Genomic DNA, 17,385 nt, shown 5'->3' with positions numbered 1-17,385 from the left:
ACCTCTCTGTGCTTTACAATGCTTCCCTATGCTTTACCAGACCTCTCTGTGCTTTACAATGCTTCCCTGTGCTTTACCAGACCTCTCTGTGCTTTACAATGCTTCCCTGTGCTTTACCAGACCTCTCTGTGCTTTACAATGCTTCCCTGTGCTTTACCAGACCTCTCTGTGCTTTACAATGCTTCCCTGTGCTTTACCACACCTCTCTGTGCTTTACAATGCTTCCCTAGGCTTTACATGCTGTCACTGTGCTGTATTACACATATGCTTTTCCTGTTGGAAGGTTTTGTAAGGTTAGCTTGGTTGACTTAAAGAAAAAAACAGAGAGTGCAGCTGGTTGGCTGTGTGGCAAAAAAAAAAAAGAAAGATTTTAGTTCAAATGTATTTTAAAAACCTCAATGCTTCAATGGTTATGGTGAACCAACAAAGGCAAATGAGTGTGTTCCCGACACTATGCATTATTAAGGCATTTGTGAACACCATTTGTGTATTCTTTTATACATCCAAAAACAGCTGTGCGGCAGGAAGAAGCCCTGCTGCTGTAAATAGCGTGTGTGCACAATGTAAAGCAGAAGCAAAGTGTTTGTATTGCACTGTTCCATCGTAACGTGTAGGGTTACCAGATTTCCAGAGAGAAAAACTGGGTCATTTTTACACTAGAACTGAACTTGGACAAATATACATTATACTGATAAAATGTTATACACAAAACACGGATAGCACAGCTTGCCAGCCTGATCTGCCCCTGCCAGCAGTCACAGGTGCGGTCAATGACTGGGGCGTGGCCACGTCTATAAAGGAAGCAGGTTTGCTGGAGGGGTGCGTGTGCGTGTGCGTACGCGTACGCGTACATGTACATAATTATTCTTTTGTTCAAACCTTTTATTTTGGCCCTCTAAGTGAGATGGTGCCCCCTGTGACCCAGAGCAGGATGTCACACTGTCACAGGCTACAATAAAACAAAGGCAACATGTGATATCTGCAAAACGGGCCAAGTTATATACCAAGCCCTGTAAAGATGGAATGTTATTAAAAAAAATGATCAGCCTGAAAATGAAATGCGTTGGCTGGAGTCTCGAGTTTGGAAACTGAACTGCTGAGCTTGTGTTTTCCAATGTGCTGGCTGGACAGCTGTCCAGCACTCTCTTTAATTAGAGCAATGCAGCAAGACACAGCGGCAAAATAACCGATCAGAAAAGCCCTTTCACGTATGGTTAGTTTTGCTGGGTCACTTCAACATGTTTCCCAACTGACTTCTGTGCTTTTACATTCCCCTGAGGTGGGCTGAGACCACCACTTGAGATGGACTCAGTTCGGTTCAGTTGAAAGTGCTTGTGGATCATTCACATACACTTCCAAAACAAACTGAATTGCACTCAGTTAAAAAAGAAAACCAGCCCAAATGAACCAAGTGGGAATTCATGCTTAAATGCCCTCGCAGAATAATAGAACCATAATGAGCAAACATCAAACAGTCTGTTTGGTTATATTGTCAAACGCGGAGAGTACAAATCCAAGGAGGTTTTGATGAGGGTGTGTAATGCAATGTTACCACAGCACCAAAGGGACACTGTGGCCTTGAAGAGAGTCTAACGATGAGAAACCAGACTGATCCTAATAAGGAGACAATGTACACAGAGAGTGGCGCGGCAGAATCACTGGGATCCTTTAAGACCCAACTTGACAAGGTTTTGAGATCTGACAGCTGCTGGGACCCAGAGAAGTATAGATGGACTGCTCTCATTAAGACTTTATTTTCATGTAAATATTTAGTTATTTCAGCAACCTGGTATTAAGTCTGCTGCATGTCCACAACGATGGGAATAATGGGTTCTTAATTCAAGTTGCAAAATCTATCCTTTTAAATAAACCAATGTTATTTTCTCTCTTCTTTTAATATAATTTTAACAATTGAGGTCAGATTAATCATTGTCTGCAATAAATAGCCTGGGCGAGCAATCCAGTTGATGAGACTTGGCTCCGATGCCTCTGCGTCATTATTTATTTGCACTGATATTTTAAAAATTCAACTCGTACTGTTTTGTAATATAGTAGGTTTCTTTTAATCTGTTACTGTTCTGTGTTCTACATGCACGTCCTGCTTTCTTTACATACCTGACTAAAAAATGGATAATACAGCATTATAAAAAAATATATTTCATTTCAAAATGTTGCCGTAATTGAGTACCTCACACACACACACACACAAATGCATTATTAAATTGAAAGATGGAGACAAGGAGGAGAAGCACAAAGAAAAGGAGGAGAGAGAGAGACAGAGAGGGAGGGAGGAGGAGGAGGAGGAGGAGGAGGGGGGAGAGAACGACATCATCTAGTGCTGGGTAGTACCGTCCTCCATTCTCCTTTATGTGCGTAAGCAGACAAAAGCATCACAACAGCAGAACACACAGTGCATCCCTAACTGACTGCTGGAGAGAGGGAGTCCGAGACTGGTATAAACACACGCAAGGTAAGCTCTGAATTCGAGACATTGACCTGCCATACTGCTTGTTAATAATGTACCCCTATTATTATTATTATTATTATTATTATTATTGTTGTTGCATTATTGTATCCTATTATTTTAAGTATAACTTGTGGTTTAAAAATTGTATCTGACTCAAAATAATAAATGGTTATGGTAAAATTATTTTGTTATTACAAAACATTTATGAGGAAACGTTTAGAATTTTGCTGCAGGTGTGGATGTTAGCTCAGATATATAAATATGCTGAAACAAGTGTGTACAGGCTATTCTTTCAAGATAGAATTCTTCCACTGCTGCTTAGTGGTGCTTCTGAAGGTTATAATTACTTTGGAGAAGTATTTCTTGGCTGGTATTAAATAAATCAAAATGTGTTGATCTCAAATCAAGAAAAGCCATCCTTCGCTCACCTTTATAATCAAGTGCCAGTCAATGGTAGGTAACTCCCTCAATGAGAGTTTTGCAAAGCTGACTGGAAGTACATTTTTCTCTCGTCCGGGGCTCTGACATTTTTACTGCTGTACTGTGACTGTCAGCTCACAATGAAAAGATGCTGCAGAACGAGCGAATGCAACGGGTTCTTCACGCAGACAGAACCATGACATTTTGTTAAACCTCACACTGTGGAAACTGTGACATGTGCTCTGATTAATTGATTGTAAGCAAACGTAAAGATTGAAAGTTTGCGAATACAGCTTTACGTTCACTGACTCTCTCCTCCCTCCCGCAGATTGGCACCGGGAAGATGGCAGAAGGCACAGTGGACTTGACTGAGCTGGCAAAATCCTTCAAGAAGTTTGCAGTCCATGGAGATACCAAGGCCAGCGGTCAGGAGATGACCGGGAAGAACTTCGTCAAGCTGTGCAAGGACTGCCGTGTCATCGATGGAAAAAACATCATGACCACCGACGTGGACATAGTCTTCAGCAAAGTCAAGTAAGAATCCGCGAGGACTTCAGATGTCATCCATATTCATTATTGTATCAGCCAATAACGCCTGAACCAGTGGGTCCCAAGTTTCCCATAGTTAAAGCACAGCAAAGTGTAGTGCAGCATCATGAAATCATGGTGAAGCATGAAGCAGCACTGATAAACCCACAGGCAATCTGTATAATGGATAACCACCTAGTGGCTGATGAGGTATTGCAGGCGGTAAGAGTGTATTTTTTTTTTTTTTTTTGGTAACATTGTGTCTCTTACTACTGTGTATTTACATAGTAAACTGAGCATCAAAAGAAACTTATCACTTACTTAGATGTGATCGAAAAATGACAAACTCTGTTTTAGAGCAGGTGCAGAATTGACATCACAGAGATGCTGCAAAATGATCTATTGATCTTGGGCAGGTGTTGTGACTCTTGATCTCCCGGTTGGTGGCCTGTCATTGACAGAGTGTGTCTGGTTATACCGTCTCGCCAGGTTTGAAACTCACTGGCTGTGAGCGCTCCCACTGCCCCAGTCCAGCCTCCAACATGCCGATCGCACGAAGGCGCTGCTCTCTTGACAGACGTGGCATATTGTTTTTTTTTCTGTGATTTTCTTATTGCTTTTATTCAAGCTTGTGATTCAACAGCTGAAATCACTCCATATCCAGTGTCCAATCAACTGTTTCACTAATTAGGTGATTAAGTGCACATGCTTCAGTCATAGTCACTCAAGCGTGTCATGGTCAAGGATGAATGATCGAGAAAAGAAACCAAAAACATTTCGTCAATGGCCATCGTTTATATACCTTATTTTGTTTCCCGAAAATCAATGTGTTATAATAGTGATAGGTTTCTTTTGATGCTTGGTATAGTTACTCGGTGAATACATGTGCATGTACACATCATTACAATGTTATTATGCACAGTTACCATGTGCTTCATGGAACGTGTTACCATTTTTTTTTAATGTCCCTTTGTTCTATTGCTGTTGCAGGTCCAAGTCAGCCAGGGTGATGAACTTTGAGCAGTTCAAGCAGGCTCTGAAGGAGCTCGCCCCCAAGAGATTCAAAGGGAAGGGCGAGGAAGAGGCGCTGCAGGAAACCTACCGTCTGATAGCGGGCAAGGAGCCAGCCAACATCGGGGTGACCGTGAGTGCATCGGCTCTCCTGAGCCGTTCCCATTTCCCAAGCCCACTGACCAATTATTTTACACCTCCGACTGTCTCCCCAATTTCAAATTATGTATTCCCCTTCAACGCAGCAATTCCCCACACGACTATTCCCCCACACAGCTGCTCAGGAGAGCTGAAGGTTCGGCGGGCACCCTCCGATCCCATGACTGTGCCAGCTTCCTCTTCTACACCCAGAAACTCGAGGGCGGAGTCAGCGAGCTGACGCCCTCTGGAGCACAAAGGCCAACCCTGGAGGTGTCTGCTCCAAGCTCACGGGCTCCTGGCCTCCCTAACCCACAGTCAGAACAGTCTGACCAGTCTATCTCCACTTCATTTCCGACTGTTTCCTGTGGTCCTGGTTTCTGAACTGCACTTAACACTTTGCGGGCCATTAGAATTCAATGCCTGTCAGGCTCGTCAGGTTTGATTCATTTTACACTTGCTTTTTAAATAACAGATTTGAATGCGTTTTGCTGAGATCCACCTAAAGTTTTTTTCTCTCTGCCACTGAAAGCTTTTCTTCAGAGAAGTAACGACTAGGGGCCCGTGAATGATACCTTTTTGAGGATGTCAGACAGGACTGGTTTAGGTTAACCATATCAAGTTGTGTTATGATTTTAGGAGTTGGCTAGTATTTTATTTATATGAGGTCCTGCGTTTGGAATGTAACCTTGTTGCTGATTATTTTTCAGAAAACAGCAAAGGCAGGCGCGGTGGACAGACTGACCGACACGACCAAGTTCACCGGTGCGCACAAGGAACGCTTCGACGACACGGGGAAGGGGCGTGGCCGGGCGGGGCGGGAGGAACTCCCGGACACCAGCGGCTACGTGGGGGCGTACAAGGGGGCGGGGACCTACGAGGAGAAAGTCAAGGATAACCAGTGAGAAAGACAGCGCCCCCTGCTGCCGCCTTCCGCAACTGCTACGGCTTTGGGAAAACAGCAAATTAGTAGATGCTGTCTAAGATTAGGGTTTACTTTATTGGTTAGTTAGTTAGTTGTCTAAAGTTAAAAATCCATTTCTTCCAACAATTTCTGCACGTTGCACAGCACCTGGATTTCGTTTGTGACTTCTGATATGCTGTAGAAATACACTGCAACTACTAATACCCTACATTGTGACTGTTCAGCAACCAGCTCGAAGCTAAAAATGTGTTGCCATTCCAGTCTCATGCATTCATTCAATGTTAACTCATGCAGACGACCACCCCGTGCCAGGTCTCTTCCTGTATGCCTTAAGCTTGTCTTTTTTTTTATTATAGTCAATTTTTTTTTTTTACAATGTGTTTTTAGTTCTCATGGTATAAGATTATGGATGTATGCATTGGATCTATGTATTTATTTATTTATGTTTTATTGAACTTGTTATTATCTTTTAGGGTTAATGTCACTATGATTTGTAAACTGTTGTACTTCTGTGCCTTTATATATATATATATATATATATATATATATATATATATATATATATATATATATATATATATATAAAATATCCTTTATAGAAATTCGTCCTTTATCTTTAAGCTTGTTTAGAGAATTCTATGTGCCAGGACTGAACAGCCTTCCCCACTCCATTCAAATCATTGGACAATGTGACTTTTAAACTAGTCCCATCTGCTCATTAAATATAGACAGAGTGTACTAGGTGGGGATAATAGAGTTGGTTACAGCCTGATGTGAATTGAATTAGGAAGGCTGATCTGTCCCAGCACAGGATTCTCCAGACGAGCGCAAAGGCAGGTGATTCCAACAGCATCCAATAAAATGGAAAACAGACGAACAGATCCATGCGGTCCAAGTAGCTTGTAACCCTTTCAGCGCCACTGCAGCCCCCTGCAATGCATTTAGTTCAGCCCACTGTGCTAAAGCGAAAGAAAAGCAGGCTTAGGTGTCTTTTATGTAGAGCTCTCAGCACGAAAGCAATGCCTGCCCTCTCTGTGGCTCTGCGCCGCTGTCTGTCGTGCTAACTCGCAACTGTGCCTTTGCCGTTTGTTTTTCGTCTTGAGAAATAAATACAATTCAGAATGTTTTCTGCAATTCGATCAGTTCTGCGATTGAATGTCTCCATCGCTAACGATGTAGAAATAATTGCACTAAAGAATTGTACCATATTCAATACTCCAGAGTGAAGTGTGAAGTCTGAAGAGCGGACGGTCCTTTGAGTTGACGATCGCTGTTTGAAAGATACTCAAGCTGCCTTTAATGAGAAACAAAAACACAAACACACAACACTGCAGTATGTAAGATTTAAATATATTTGCATATAGAATTATTATAGTTTTACATAGATTGAATTATTCTCTGTATAAAGTGGAGTTTCGACATGACGCAAGTAATAAACCATTTTAGGCAACAACACACACAAAAAAAAAGCCACACGCAACATGATTATAATAATCTAAAGATAATACATTACAAACGAGTGGGTTTACATTAGTGTGTTTTAGATTGCTACTATGCACTATAACAGATTATATTGTAGTGATCAGTGTAAGTTTACATTATTGCTCGTACTTGATATTAAGCGCTTCTAAACAGTAGGTGGTGTTTAGAACATACATTACCAATAAGTCTCCTATACTGTACTGGATGTGTACAATACTAAATAAACTTAAATTCAATGAAAGACATTTCGACAAGAAGCCCTTCTCAATGTCTTCAATGAAGTTGTTTGTCATTCAAGTTGCTTCTTGTACTGTTTCAAAAGGTGGCACTAACGACCTATTTAGTGATTAATGATTATGGCTGTGCTGAAGTGTTCAAAACTTTGGAAACAGCAAAAAACATTCTCGATAAGTATGTGGATAGCCATTCCCAATGTTGCAGGAAATTTGAACCCATAGTCGTCAAGAAGCCCTGAGAAGGAAGGCATACTGAAGTCCTCAGATGAAACTCTGTGCAGGTAACAAACCAACACTATTGCTAATTAAATTATTGCTTATAGTTGAAATTGTCCAGTTTTTATAAAGTCTGCATGTGAGAGCTATACATGGAAATCCATACAGTATAGTTTTATATATATATATCACATTATTACACTATAAGTCTTGGTTAATACCTCAGAGATATAAATACTTAGTCCACAGAAAACTTTATGTTAACTATAGAAAATCCTATTTTATAAATACACACAATGACCCAGCCTGCATGTCGTACCCTCTAAGTGCAGCATTTAAACCACAGAAATATTATTGCATCCTGGGTCATTTACAGCTTGGGTCCTTCTGCTGTGTTTTGGAGATTCCAGTTGTTTTTCGGGGTATCTAGTAATTGTGCAGACAGACGCCTGGGTTAGCTGACATCTGCTGGACACCCCCTTTGTGGCAGAGTGCAAATGCAAGGCTTATTTATTACAACCTTACAGCCATGTGAAAGGTTCGAGATGTCCTATCCCTCGTTCAGTCCCGTTGAAATACTCGCTCGTATGTAAGCGTGACATTGCTTCTGGGTACTTCCGATTAGTTGCTGACATTCCCGCTGCATTCTGGGTACCTCTGTTGTGTTATGAGCTTCCCGGTTGCATTCTGGGAATTCCCATTGTACTGTGGGCCTTCCAGTTGCATTCTGGGAACCTATGCTGTGTTGTGGGCTTTGCAGGTGCATTCTGGGTACCAAATGTTGTGTTATGGACATTCCAGTTGAACTGTAGGTAACTGTCCGTCATACACACACTCCAGATGCATTGTGGGTGTTCTCCTCATTTTGTGGATATTCAGAAGGTCTGAAAAAGAGAATTACAGTTACACAGTACAGGATTTCTTTTTTGATACTCTGAACATTCACACTGCTTTCCTTCACAGGAAGCGGGGGGGGGGGAGTTACTGAAAGGCACAGGGAAATGGGCATGGCTCGATGGATCGAGAGAACATAGACAGAGGAAGAGGTGCATTGAGCAATGAGGATTTAAAGGCGTACTGTTGAAATATTAATTTTATCTTCATCATGTGTTAAGAGTGAAACGGTTGGCACAGTACATTTAAAGGTCTAAAAATAATTTAAAAAAAAAACTGTTTAAAGAAAACAGATGTTTCTCATTGTCATGATGAAATAATACACAAATGAAAAGAGCAAACTCACTTGGAACGACTGTCAGACCACAGTTGATGGGCTTACAATAGTTTCATTATTCTGCATGAATGGAGGGAGAATGCAGTTAGGTAGGAGCTAAACATACTTGAGCAGACCTGAGACTAGTAATCATTTCCACCTGCATTGTTAATTTATAGAAATCAGCGTGCAGAATCTGAAGTTATTTATGACGCCAATATGTCAAAAGCAAAGACATTTTATCTGAAGAATATCATGAACAATAATAATAATAATAATAATAATAATAATAATAAAAATTACCACTAGCACCTGCACTGTGCGTAACTTTGCAAAATGTCTTTATAAGTGTGGACTCACATGTATCTTGTTCGATCGATTGGTTAATTGTACTGTTTATTTAGTGCTAGTAATGAACAATCAAGCCGATACCTTCAAAGCCTTCAAAAAGGCACTAAATCTCTCTCTCTCTCTCGTCTCTCCTCTCTCCTCCCTCAATCTCTCTCTCTCTCTCTCTCTCTCTCTCTCTCTCTCTCTCTCTCTCTCTCTTATCTATATATATATATATTATATATATTAAAATGAATAACACATTTTCCTAATCATTAACACATAATTAAGTTATTATTATTATTATTATTATTATTATTATTATTATTATTATTATTATTATTATATTTTAGTAGTAGATGTTTACAGCCCTATAGATTATATTAGAACTCTCTGAGTTTACAGTCTTATTAGCTAAAAGCAGCTGTAAGATTATATAGAGAATGAAGCACAAGCCTCTGTACTTAATCAGAGTCGGAATTAAGGATTTTATTTTGTATAATGCCAGCACTAAAAAAAAAAACACACACACAAATAAAATTCAAGTAAACCTTTGCTTCTTAAAAATCACAAATCAAACAAAAAAAACTACTTTTTTTTTTTTTTTTTTTACAAAAATCAACGGCAGTATAATGCTTCATTGTCTTTATCTTTTGGCTAACAGCAGAGCATTCATAAAATGTCACGGTTAAAAAAAGCCTTTAATTCTCATTGCACTGCAGGGTAGTTGCGACTGACTGCACAGCACACAAACTGGCAGTTTAACGAAAATGACGACCAGGTTTCAAAATGGTCCTGAAAACTCTGAGTGAAACCGTAACCGTGTCTTGAAACAGAAAACGTGGGGAAAACTAAGAACAAATTCATCATCAGTCAAACCGTACAACAGACAACTCGACCACCATGACGGTACAGTGGGATGCAAAAACAGGCCATCGCACGCAAGAAACACAGGGCAGTTACTACGGTAACCAAATGGACTTCACAAAAACAAAATAACTTTTAGTGGAAAACAAAATTACAAATAATAATAATAATATAATAATAATAATAATAATAATAATAATAATAATAATAATAAGGGCAGGGAACTGGCCACATGTGCTGCTTTTTCAAGCTATTGTAAATGGATACAACTAATTATAACAAAGAAAGCACTCCAAAGTGTGCAATAAAAACGCCTGGAACTGTAACTCATTGCTTCTGGTGACACTGTATTTTCCTATTATTATTATTATTATTATTATTTATTATTTATTATTATTATTATTATTATTATTATTATTATTAATAATGTTTTTTTTTTTTTTTAACTGCCTTATAAAGGTTTATATGCCATGCGTTTGGGGATGAGTAATGATTAGTTGTAGTGATTTTGAGGAAAATGATTAGAAATGGAACCAGCAGAACAAGATTCCCCCCCAAGCCCCCCTAGCTTAAGTCTGTATTTCAAATAGGTTTGTTTGTAGCTTTTATTATGCTATAGAATATTCTACTTGGCTGCTGTCAGTGTAGTCGTGCTTTGCTTCGATAGCAGTGCTCTTTATTCATCTGTAGAACAGCGATGCAGTGTGATTGCCGTTCTCACGTGACAGTGTAGGTGCTGTGAAACTCAGGAAAGAACAAAGATGCAGCTGAAACATGGTCAGCTCTGTGTAGAATAAGGCTGATGAGAAAACTGCTAGCCTCAGTTTTGAAAAACAAACTCTGCCAGTACATGAACACAACAAAACACTGTCCATACCAACAGACAGCAATGGCCTGAAGATTGAGAGTTTCCTCCACACAAGAGAGGGAGTCATTTGCTTTCTAATGTTGTGCTCAGCACTTTGTTTAAAATAAACAGTGCGTGCTAGTTCTACAACTGCGTGCTAGTTACCTTATTAGGACTTTTATTCTGCACAGTTGGGTGTACATCTTTCCTGATGCTGTTAGTTTTGTGTGCACCTTACCTGCATCCCAGACTGAGAGCTGGAGGAATTTGAAAGTGTTGTGACATGCGCTGACCCCGACTCGACCCCTGGCAGGCTCTGCTGACCACTCCCACAAGAGGAGGAGCCAGAACTGCCAGCCACTGAACAGAGAGAAAAAGAGAGGGAGAGGAGGAGTTAACATGAGCAGGAAAACACGCAGCGGCCCTCAATACAAGACAGACAGACAACACAAAACAGACGTAGGATGACTGTATTTGGAATCAAATGAGAGTTAAAAAGACATATGGTAAACAATGAACCATGGTAACCTTGTAAAGTAAAATAGCCCAAAATATTTTATAAATTAACAATATATTCCAAGATTTCTTTAAAATAGATAATGCAATATATTTTTTATGAAATTACAAAATACATTTTACATGATGAAAATATATATATATATATGACGATAAAAAAAAAATATTGTCACAAATAAATGATAAATGGTCAATTTTTGGTCTTGTGCATGACGTGAACTGAAAGAATTAATCTTTGGACTGATCCATTTGAACTTCATAGGGAGGTGAACAGGCAGTGCAGATTCATATTTCTATTGCACTGTATTAATTCCAGAACTCATATTATTTTACTGAATGTCAAGTCAACCGTGTAATCAATCACGTTACACAGTTTAAGAAGTTCCATTTAAACTATGTTTGATTAACCCGCTCTATAGACTCCTGTGTTCTGGACACAGGCTTCACCCTGCTCTCTGTAAGACAGTCTTTGTGTTATTTATAGGAGGCTGTGTGGTTATAGAAACAGGCTTGTAACCAGGAGGACCCCGGTTCAAATCCCAGCTCAGCCACTGACCCCCTGTGTGTGACCCTGAGTAATCGCTGAACCTCCTTGTGCTGCGTCTTTGGGGTGAGACATTGTTGTAAGCGGCTGTGCAGCTGATGCATAGTCCACACACCCTAGTCTTGTATCTTGTAAAGCGCTTTGTGATGGTGCTCCACTATGAAATGCACTGTATAAAGATTATTATTTAGAGTATGTTTAACTAGTGTTAATATTCTGTTGTAGTAAAGCAGCCTATATAGTAAATGTCTTGTGCTGTTTCACTGTCACTTGCAGGGTGACGCATGTTACACTAGCTATATTAGAAAATGACTTTTACTATTGAATATTAAGCTATATTTTGTTGCCCAATGTTTCTGATGTTGTATGTTAATAAACTTTGTGTATATACATAAAATCCATGGCAATCGATGATATATTTTTTGAGGTATATCGCCCCACCTCTAGAATATATACTGCAATAGAGAGATGTTATAACACATGTTTTTGAAAGCAATACAGTACTTTGCAACATATTTGTATTGCTCTGACATATATTCCTCTTCCATTTGGGCAGGTACTGTAATTGTTATAGACAAACAGAGGGGGCAATCATCAGCCAGTATTGACAGGCATGAAATGAATTAGCCACACAGAGAGATGTGTAGGCAGTCCAAATCTGCAGATAATAGAATTCGCAGTCTTGCACAGATTCTCCATATTCTGCAGCTGTGTCATCATAATTATCATAAACAGAGGGGGACGTGAAATATAGAACTTGGCTGTTCGGTTCGAGTTTTGTTAAATTAACAGATTTTTTTTTTTTGTCTCCTTCAAAAAGTACAAGTGAATTAAAGGTTGGAGTTCAGGCTTTGAAAATGTGGTCCAATGAACAAATCTTGATATGTGTTCGTTCGACAGTTTCTAAAGAATTTACTGACAAAATTGTTTGATACATCTATCAAATTGAAAGCACTTATACGTTGTTTGATATGTTTACTTGATTTCCATTTTTATAAGCCATTGTTAATACAAATACTGAAAACATAAGATGCTCTGCAGAATATTTTTGTGCATAGTCTCCTACAGATTTGGACTATCTCGAGATGTGTGGCTGAGGCTCTAGAGTAGCGCTGAAACCAGGCTCACTCTGTGTATATGTTTCCTCCTCCTCGCGAATGCTGGGTGGAAGCTGGGTGAGGTGCAGGTCTAGGGGTCCCAGTCCCAGGGAGAGCAGGGGGGAGGGGCTCCTCCTAAAATGGCTCTCGCTATCAAAGGACGAGACTGCCACCGACGCTCTACTGCGGGACCCTGCAAAATTGGATTCATCCGATATAAACTGAACCAGAAGCAGATGAATGTCTCTCAAAACTTCCTCTACTCATCCCCCACTCTGTCCACACGCCTTCGTCTCTCCCACTCTCTACCAACACTTTCCCAATTCCCTCTCCTCTCCCATCTCCCTCTCCCCTCCCTCTCCCTTCTCCCTCCCCTCTCTCTCCCCTCTCCCCTCTCTCCCCCACTCCCGTCTCCCTCCCCTTCTCCCGAAGTCCCTCAGGGTGAGGCAGTCCCCCTCCTTCCATCGGAGAAGGGAAGAGGTCAAGAAAGAGAGAAGAGTCTCCCCCTCCTTCCCGTCAAGAAAACAAGAGAGGGGAGAAGTCAGAGGGAGGTAGAGAAGAATGTAGATGGAGGGAGAAAGGGGAGAAGAGAGGGAGAGGGGGAGAGCTCCAAGTCTCTAAGTCCCATCAGGGAGAGGCCCAGGGATGGGGGGCAGAAGGAGGGCAAGGATAGAGAGGAAGACGAAGGTAATGGTGGTAAGAGGGCAGGGGAGGGTAAGAGAGAGGTCGAGAGAAAGGTAGAGGTGGGAAAGGGGAGAAGAGATCTAGAGGTTACCTCTCCCCCCCTCTCCCTCCCTTCTTTCCCCCTCTTCCATCTCCCTCCCCTCTCTTCCCCCACTCCCGTCTCCCTCCCCTCTCTTCCCTCTCTCCAGTCTCCCTCCCCTTCTCTGTTCTCTCTCTCTCCCCGCTTCCGTCTCCCTCCCCCCCTTGTCTTCCCATCTCCCTCCCCCTCCCCCTTCTCTCTCCTCTCTCTCCCCTCTCTCTCTCTCTCCCTCTCTTCCCGTCTCCCCTCTCTCTCTCCTCTCTCCCTCTCCCACCCCTCTCTCCCTCTCTCTCTCATCCCCCTATTTCTCTCTCCCTCCCCTCTCTCTCCCCCTCTCCCTTCCTTTCCCCTCTTCCATCTCCTCCCCTCTCCCCCTCTCCCGTCTCCCTCCCCCTCTCCCTCTCTCCCTCCTCGTAGGAAGGAGGAGAAGTCTTGAGTTAGAGGTTAGAGGGCAGAGTAGGGAGGGAAGAGGGATAGGAGAGAGCAGGTAGAGGGTAGTCTCTCAGGGGCATCCGTCGCCTCAGGTGAAGACAGACTCCCTCCACGTACTCTTTCCTCTCCCGTCTCCCTCCCCTTCTCTCCCTCCTACTTCCCTCGAGAGGGACCCCTCCCCCTCTGTGCCAGTGAGGATGGTCGGGAAGCGTCCTATCCCGGAGAGAACGTCTCCTTTTGGCAATTTAGTAATCTCCCACCCCTCCCCTCTCTCTCTCCCTCCCCTCTCTCCCCTAGCTGTACCTCTTCCACTCAGTACGTAGTCCAGGTTGCGGTCACAGATGTTGGCAGCGCTGCTCTGAATGTCCAGGAAAGGTTTGCTGCCCATGCCCATGGATACAGACTCCTGAAGCCTCAGCTCTGCGGAGACAGAGACACGCTCACTCACTTACCAGCCTGGCAGGATACCCTCGCGGTGCAGCACACACAGTAAGGAACATCCACCCATGCAGAAACACTAACACGCTGTCCAATCACGGTCTTGGAGGGTCACTACTGTAAAATTGCTTTTCATCATTCTAGGGGACTCTTCTTGTCATTTTATGAAGAATCAAAATTCATAGACGATCTTCACAAGTATATAGCAATTACGAATATATAAGGCAGGAACCTCACCGAACTGCAGCTGAACAAGATTAGACTTTTGTGTTTGAAAGGAAATTAACCACGACTGCATGTATAAGCTTAAATAAAACAGGACTCAAATAATATTTAGCCGGGTAAAGCAATCTGAGTACTAAAACCTTAAATCCTGAACTGTCCTGCTGTTCTAGTACACAGAGTCACATGGTAACCCTAGAAAACACAAATGGACCAGACTTCAGTGTTGCATACTCCAGGGGTCACAAACGGAGATTAGAGAAAGGGGCATTCAGAACAGAAAATAGGAGGCACTTTTTACACAGAGAATCGTGAGGGTCTGGAACCAACTCCCCAGTAATGCTGTTGAAGCTGACACCCTGGGATCCTTCAAGAAGCTGCTTGATGAGATTCTGGGATCAATAAGCGACTAACAACCCACAAAACGAGCAAGATGGGCTGAATGGGCTCCTCTCATTTGCAAACCTTCTCATGTTCTCATGTTCTAGTGCTTGCAATGGCGATGTTGCAAGCCCTCACCCTTGTTTCTCATGGCCTGCCTCCACAGCAGCCTGGCAATGTCTCGGGTCCAGGTCTCCTTCACCTCCGGAGTCTTGCCCTGCAGAATGTAGGCTTCTCTGGATTTGGAGTGGCGAATCCATATCTCGAACCGAGTGCCAGAGTCGCCGATGTTCTCTGTCAGTCCTATATCAGCTGTCTGCAAAGAGAGGTTTCGTTAACAAAAAAAGAGTTTAGCGGGGCTCCTGTACAGGCTCGAAGTACTTTTGGTATAATATATTTGACTACGCCAGCCTTGTAAGACTATGAACCGTACCGTTTACCAAGCACTGTATGAATGAAAAACACTTCCTGCAGTTAAAGTCGATTGAAATCCAAAGATAAAGGCAAGACGATATTATTTAATAAATAGCGATAGTCTGGGGTCGCTATTGTGTTTGTGGAATACTATAGCACGAACTATAGCTGCACGAACACCAGTTAATTGATAGCAGTGTGAGCTCAAGTTATTTTCTTGTTAAACAAGGGTAACCGCAAAGGAAACTAATGCTAAAAACAAACTCAAAGGGCGTCTTAATTTGATCTTTTTAATTGTTTTCGGCTCTGCTGGAATGAAATCCAGAACAAGGCCGGGTTTGGGATGTCCTGCTTTAAAAGTTGTGCTGTAGTAAATTGTGTGTGCTCAAAAATAAACAGAACTGACAGCTACCCAATCTTTCCCAACTCCCTCCTCAATCCCTCCCCCCTCCCCTCTCTCCCCCTTCTCCTCTGTTAGAGAGAGAGTGAAGGATAGAGAGAGAGGGGTAGGGAGGGCTCTTCCCCTCTTGGGGAGTCCCAGGGAGGAGAGAGAGGGGAAGAGAGGGTAAAGAGAGAGAGAGGGAGAGGGTAGAGGGACCTGGGAGAGAGGTCTCCTGGCTGATGGAGGGGGGGAGGGCAGATGACAGATCGAGGCTAGCAGTTAGTGGAGATATTTGTTAGAGGACAGAGGGAGGGGAGACGATGGGGAAGAGAGAGAGGGGGGAGCGGGGCACGTACTAAGGTAGGGGCTGAGCCCTTCTCTCCCCTCTCCCGTCTCCCTCCCCTCTCCCCCCTTCTCTCTCTACCCTCTCCCTTCCCCTCTCTCCCCTCTCCCATCCCCCTCCCCTCTATTTTCACCAGTATACAATCTGCTATACGTGGAGTGGAGGATGCGTACAGTGATATCAAGCTGACCTTGACCGAGTGCTTGTAGATGTAGCAGCTCTTCCCTCCATGGTGGCTCTTGTGTTTGGTGAACAGCAGCATCTCTTCAAACAGGAACATCTGCCGCGTGACCTTCTTACGTGCTCCCAAGACCACGAACTCATCCTGTCTCAACAAGGGCCCCTGCTCCGACAGACTCACCTGCCACAACCACAGAAACACTGTCAGCAAGAGAAACCCTGCACTGCCACGGTCTAGGGGACATGTGTCTAGGAAAGGATCCATTACAGCTACTGTAATGTTCAGTTACTGAAAAAAGAAATCAGATTACAGTAATGTATTACTCCCTTACAATAATAGCGACAACGAGCCAGATGCAGAATAATTGGGAAGACACATAATAAACAGACAAGGCATGTAGAAGGTATATGGGAATGGTAAGTTCAGTGAGGCGGATGACTCTGTAATAAACAGGCAGGGCCTGTGGAAGGTATAAGGGAAGTCTTGTCGTTCTGCTTACCTCGCTCGCTGTGATGCAGTCGCTGGCTCTCAGGTCCTCCCCGTGCCGCACAGTGAATCTCAGCATGGCCAAGGCTGACTGCAGGCTCTGGACACTCTGGTGCTGAGCGCTCTGCTGACCAGAGTCTCTGACCAGCTCCTCCAGAACCTCACAGTACTGCTGCAGCCTCAGGACTGGGGCTTGGAGGTACCGGCCCAGCTCCAGGGGGTCCCTCAACTCCTGCTGCCTTCGCTGCAGAAAATAAACAGGTGGGGAGCAGTGAGGCCGGATTAACGCATAGGAAAACTAGGCTCCTGCATAGGGCCCAAAGTCACGGGGGCCCAAAACGATTTTTTTAAAAACAGGATACGGAGTTGCGCGCAAACTGGAAGAACTTCACTCATTGACATTTCAACTGACGCAATGCATCGCACTTGTGTTCACACTAAAAAAAAACTGGCTGACTGTCTCGCTCACTCTCACGTGGCAACATGAGTACATTCCAGCTTGAATACAG

At 42.8% G+C, this 17,385-nt stretch overlaps 2 protein-coding genes across 7 annotated transcripts in view; one reads left to right on the top strand and one right to left on the bottom strand.

Annotated features, from left to right (window-relative positions):
- Positions 1–2,352: 2,352 nt before the first annotated feature.
- LOC121307409 (tubulin polymerization-promoting protein family member 3-like) lies at positions 2,353–5,985 on the top strand. Its single transcript, XM_041239623.1, has 4 exons — positions 2,353–2,470; positions 3,216–3,421; positions 4,406–4,559; positions 5,275–5,985. The coding sequence occupies exons 2-4, from the start codon at positions 3,231–3,233 to the stop codon at positions 5,467–5,469; spliced, it is 540 nt and encodes a 179-aa protein (XP_041095557.1). The 5' UTR covers positions 2,353–2,470; positions 3,216–3,230; the 3' UTR covers positions 5,470–5,985.
- Positions 5,986–6,818: 833 nt separating this feature from the next.
- Positions 6,819–17,385, bottom strand: part of LOC121307353 (pleckstrin homology domain-containing family G member 4B-like) — a 40,060-nt gene continuing 29,493 nt past the window's right edge. For 5 of the 6 annotated variants that reach the window (XM_041239541.1, XM_041239542.1, XM_041239543.1 and 2 more), the window contains exons 20-27: positions 16,890–17,120; positions 16,400–16,570; positions 15,209–15,386; positions 14,333–14,449; positions 12,866–13,027; positions 10,916–11,037; positions 8,664–8,714; positions 6,819–8,307 (exon numbers count right to left, since the gene is read on the bottom strand). In XM_041239541.1, the coding sequence (XP_041095475.1) occupies positions 8,676–8,714; positions 10,916–11,037; positions 12,866–13,027; positions 14,333–14,449; positions 15,209–15,386; positions 16,400–16,570; positions 16,890–17,120 (1,020 nt within the window). In that variant the 3' untranslated portion in view covers positions 6,819–8,307; positions 8,664–8,675. The remainder of the gene's footprint in view (positions 8,308–8,663; positions 8,715–10,915; positions 11,038–12,865; positions 13,028–14,332; positions 14,450–15,208; positions 15,387–16,399; positions 16,571–16,889; positions 17,121–17,385) is intronic. The other variant, XM_041239545.1, reaches the window with a different exon arrangement.

The sequence above is a fragment of the Polyodon spathula genome, chromosome 55 (genome assembly GCF_017654505.1).
Source record: "Polyodon spathula isolate WHYD16114869_AA chromosome 55, ASM1765450v1, whole genome shotgun sequence".
Classification (NCBI taxonomy): Eukaryota; Metazoa; Chordata; class Actinopteri; order Acipenseriformes; family Polyodontidae; genus Polyodon; species Polyodon spathula.
The sequence above is the reverse complement of the archived record's forward strand: the minus strand, read 5'-3'. Positions and strand labels throughout refer to the sequence as shown.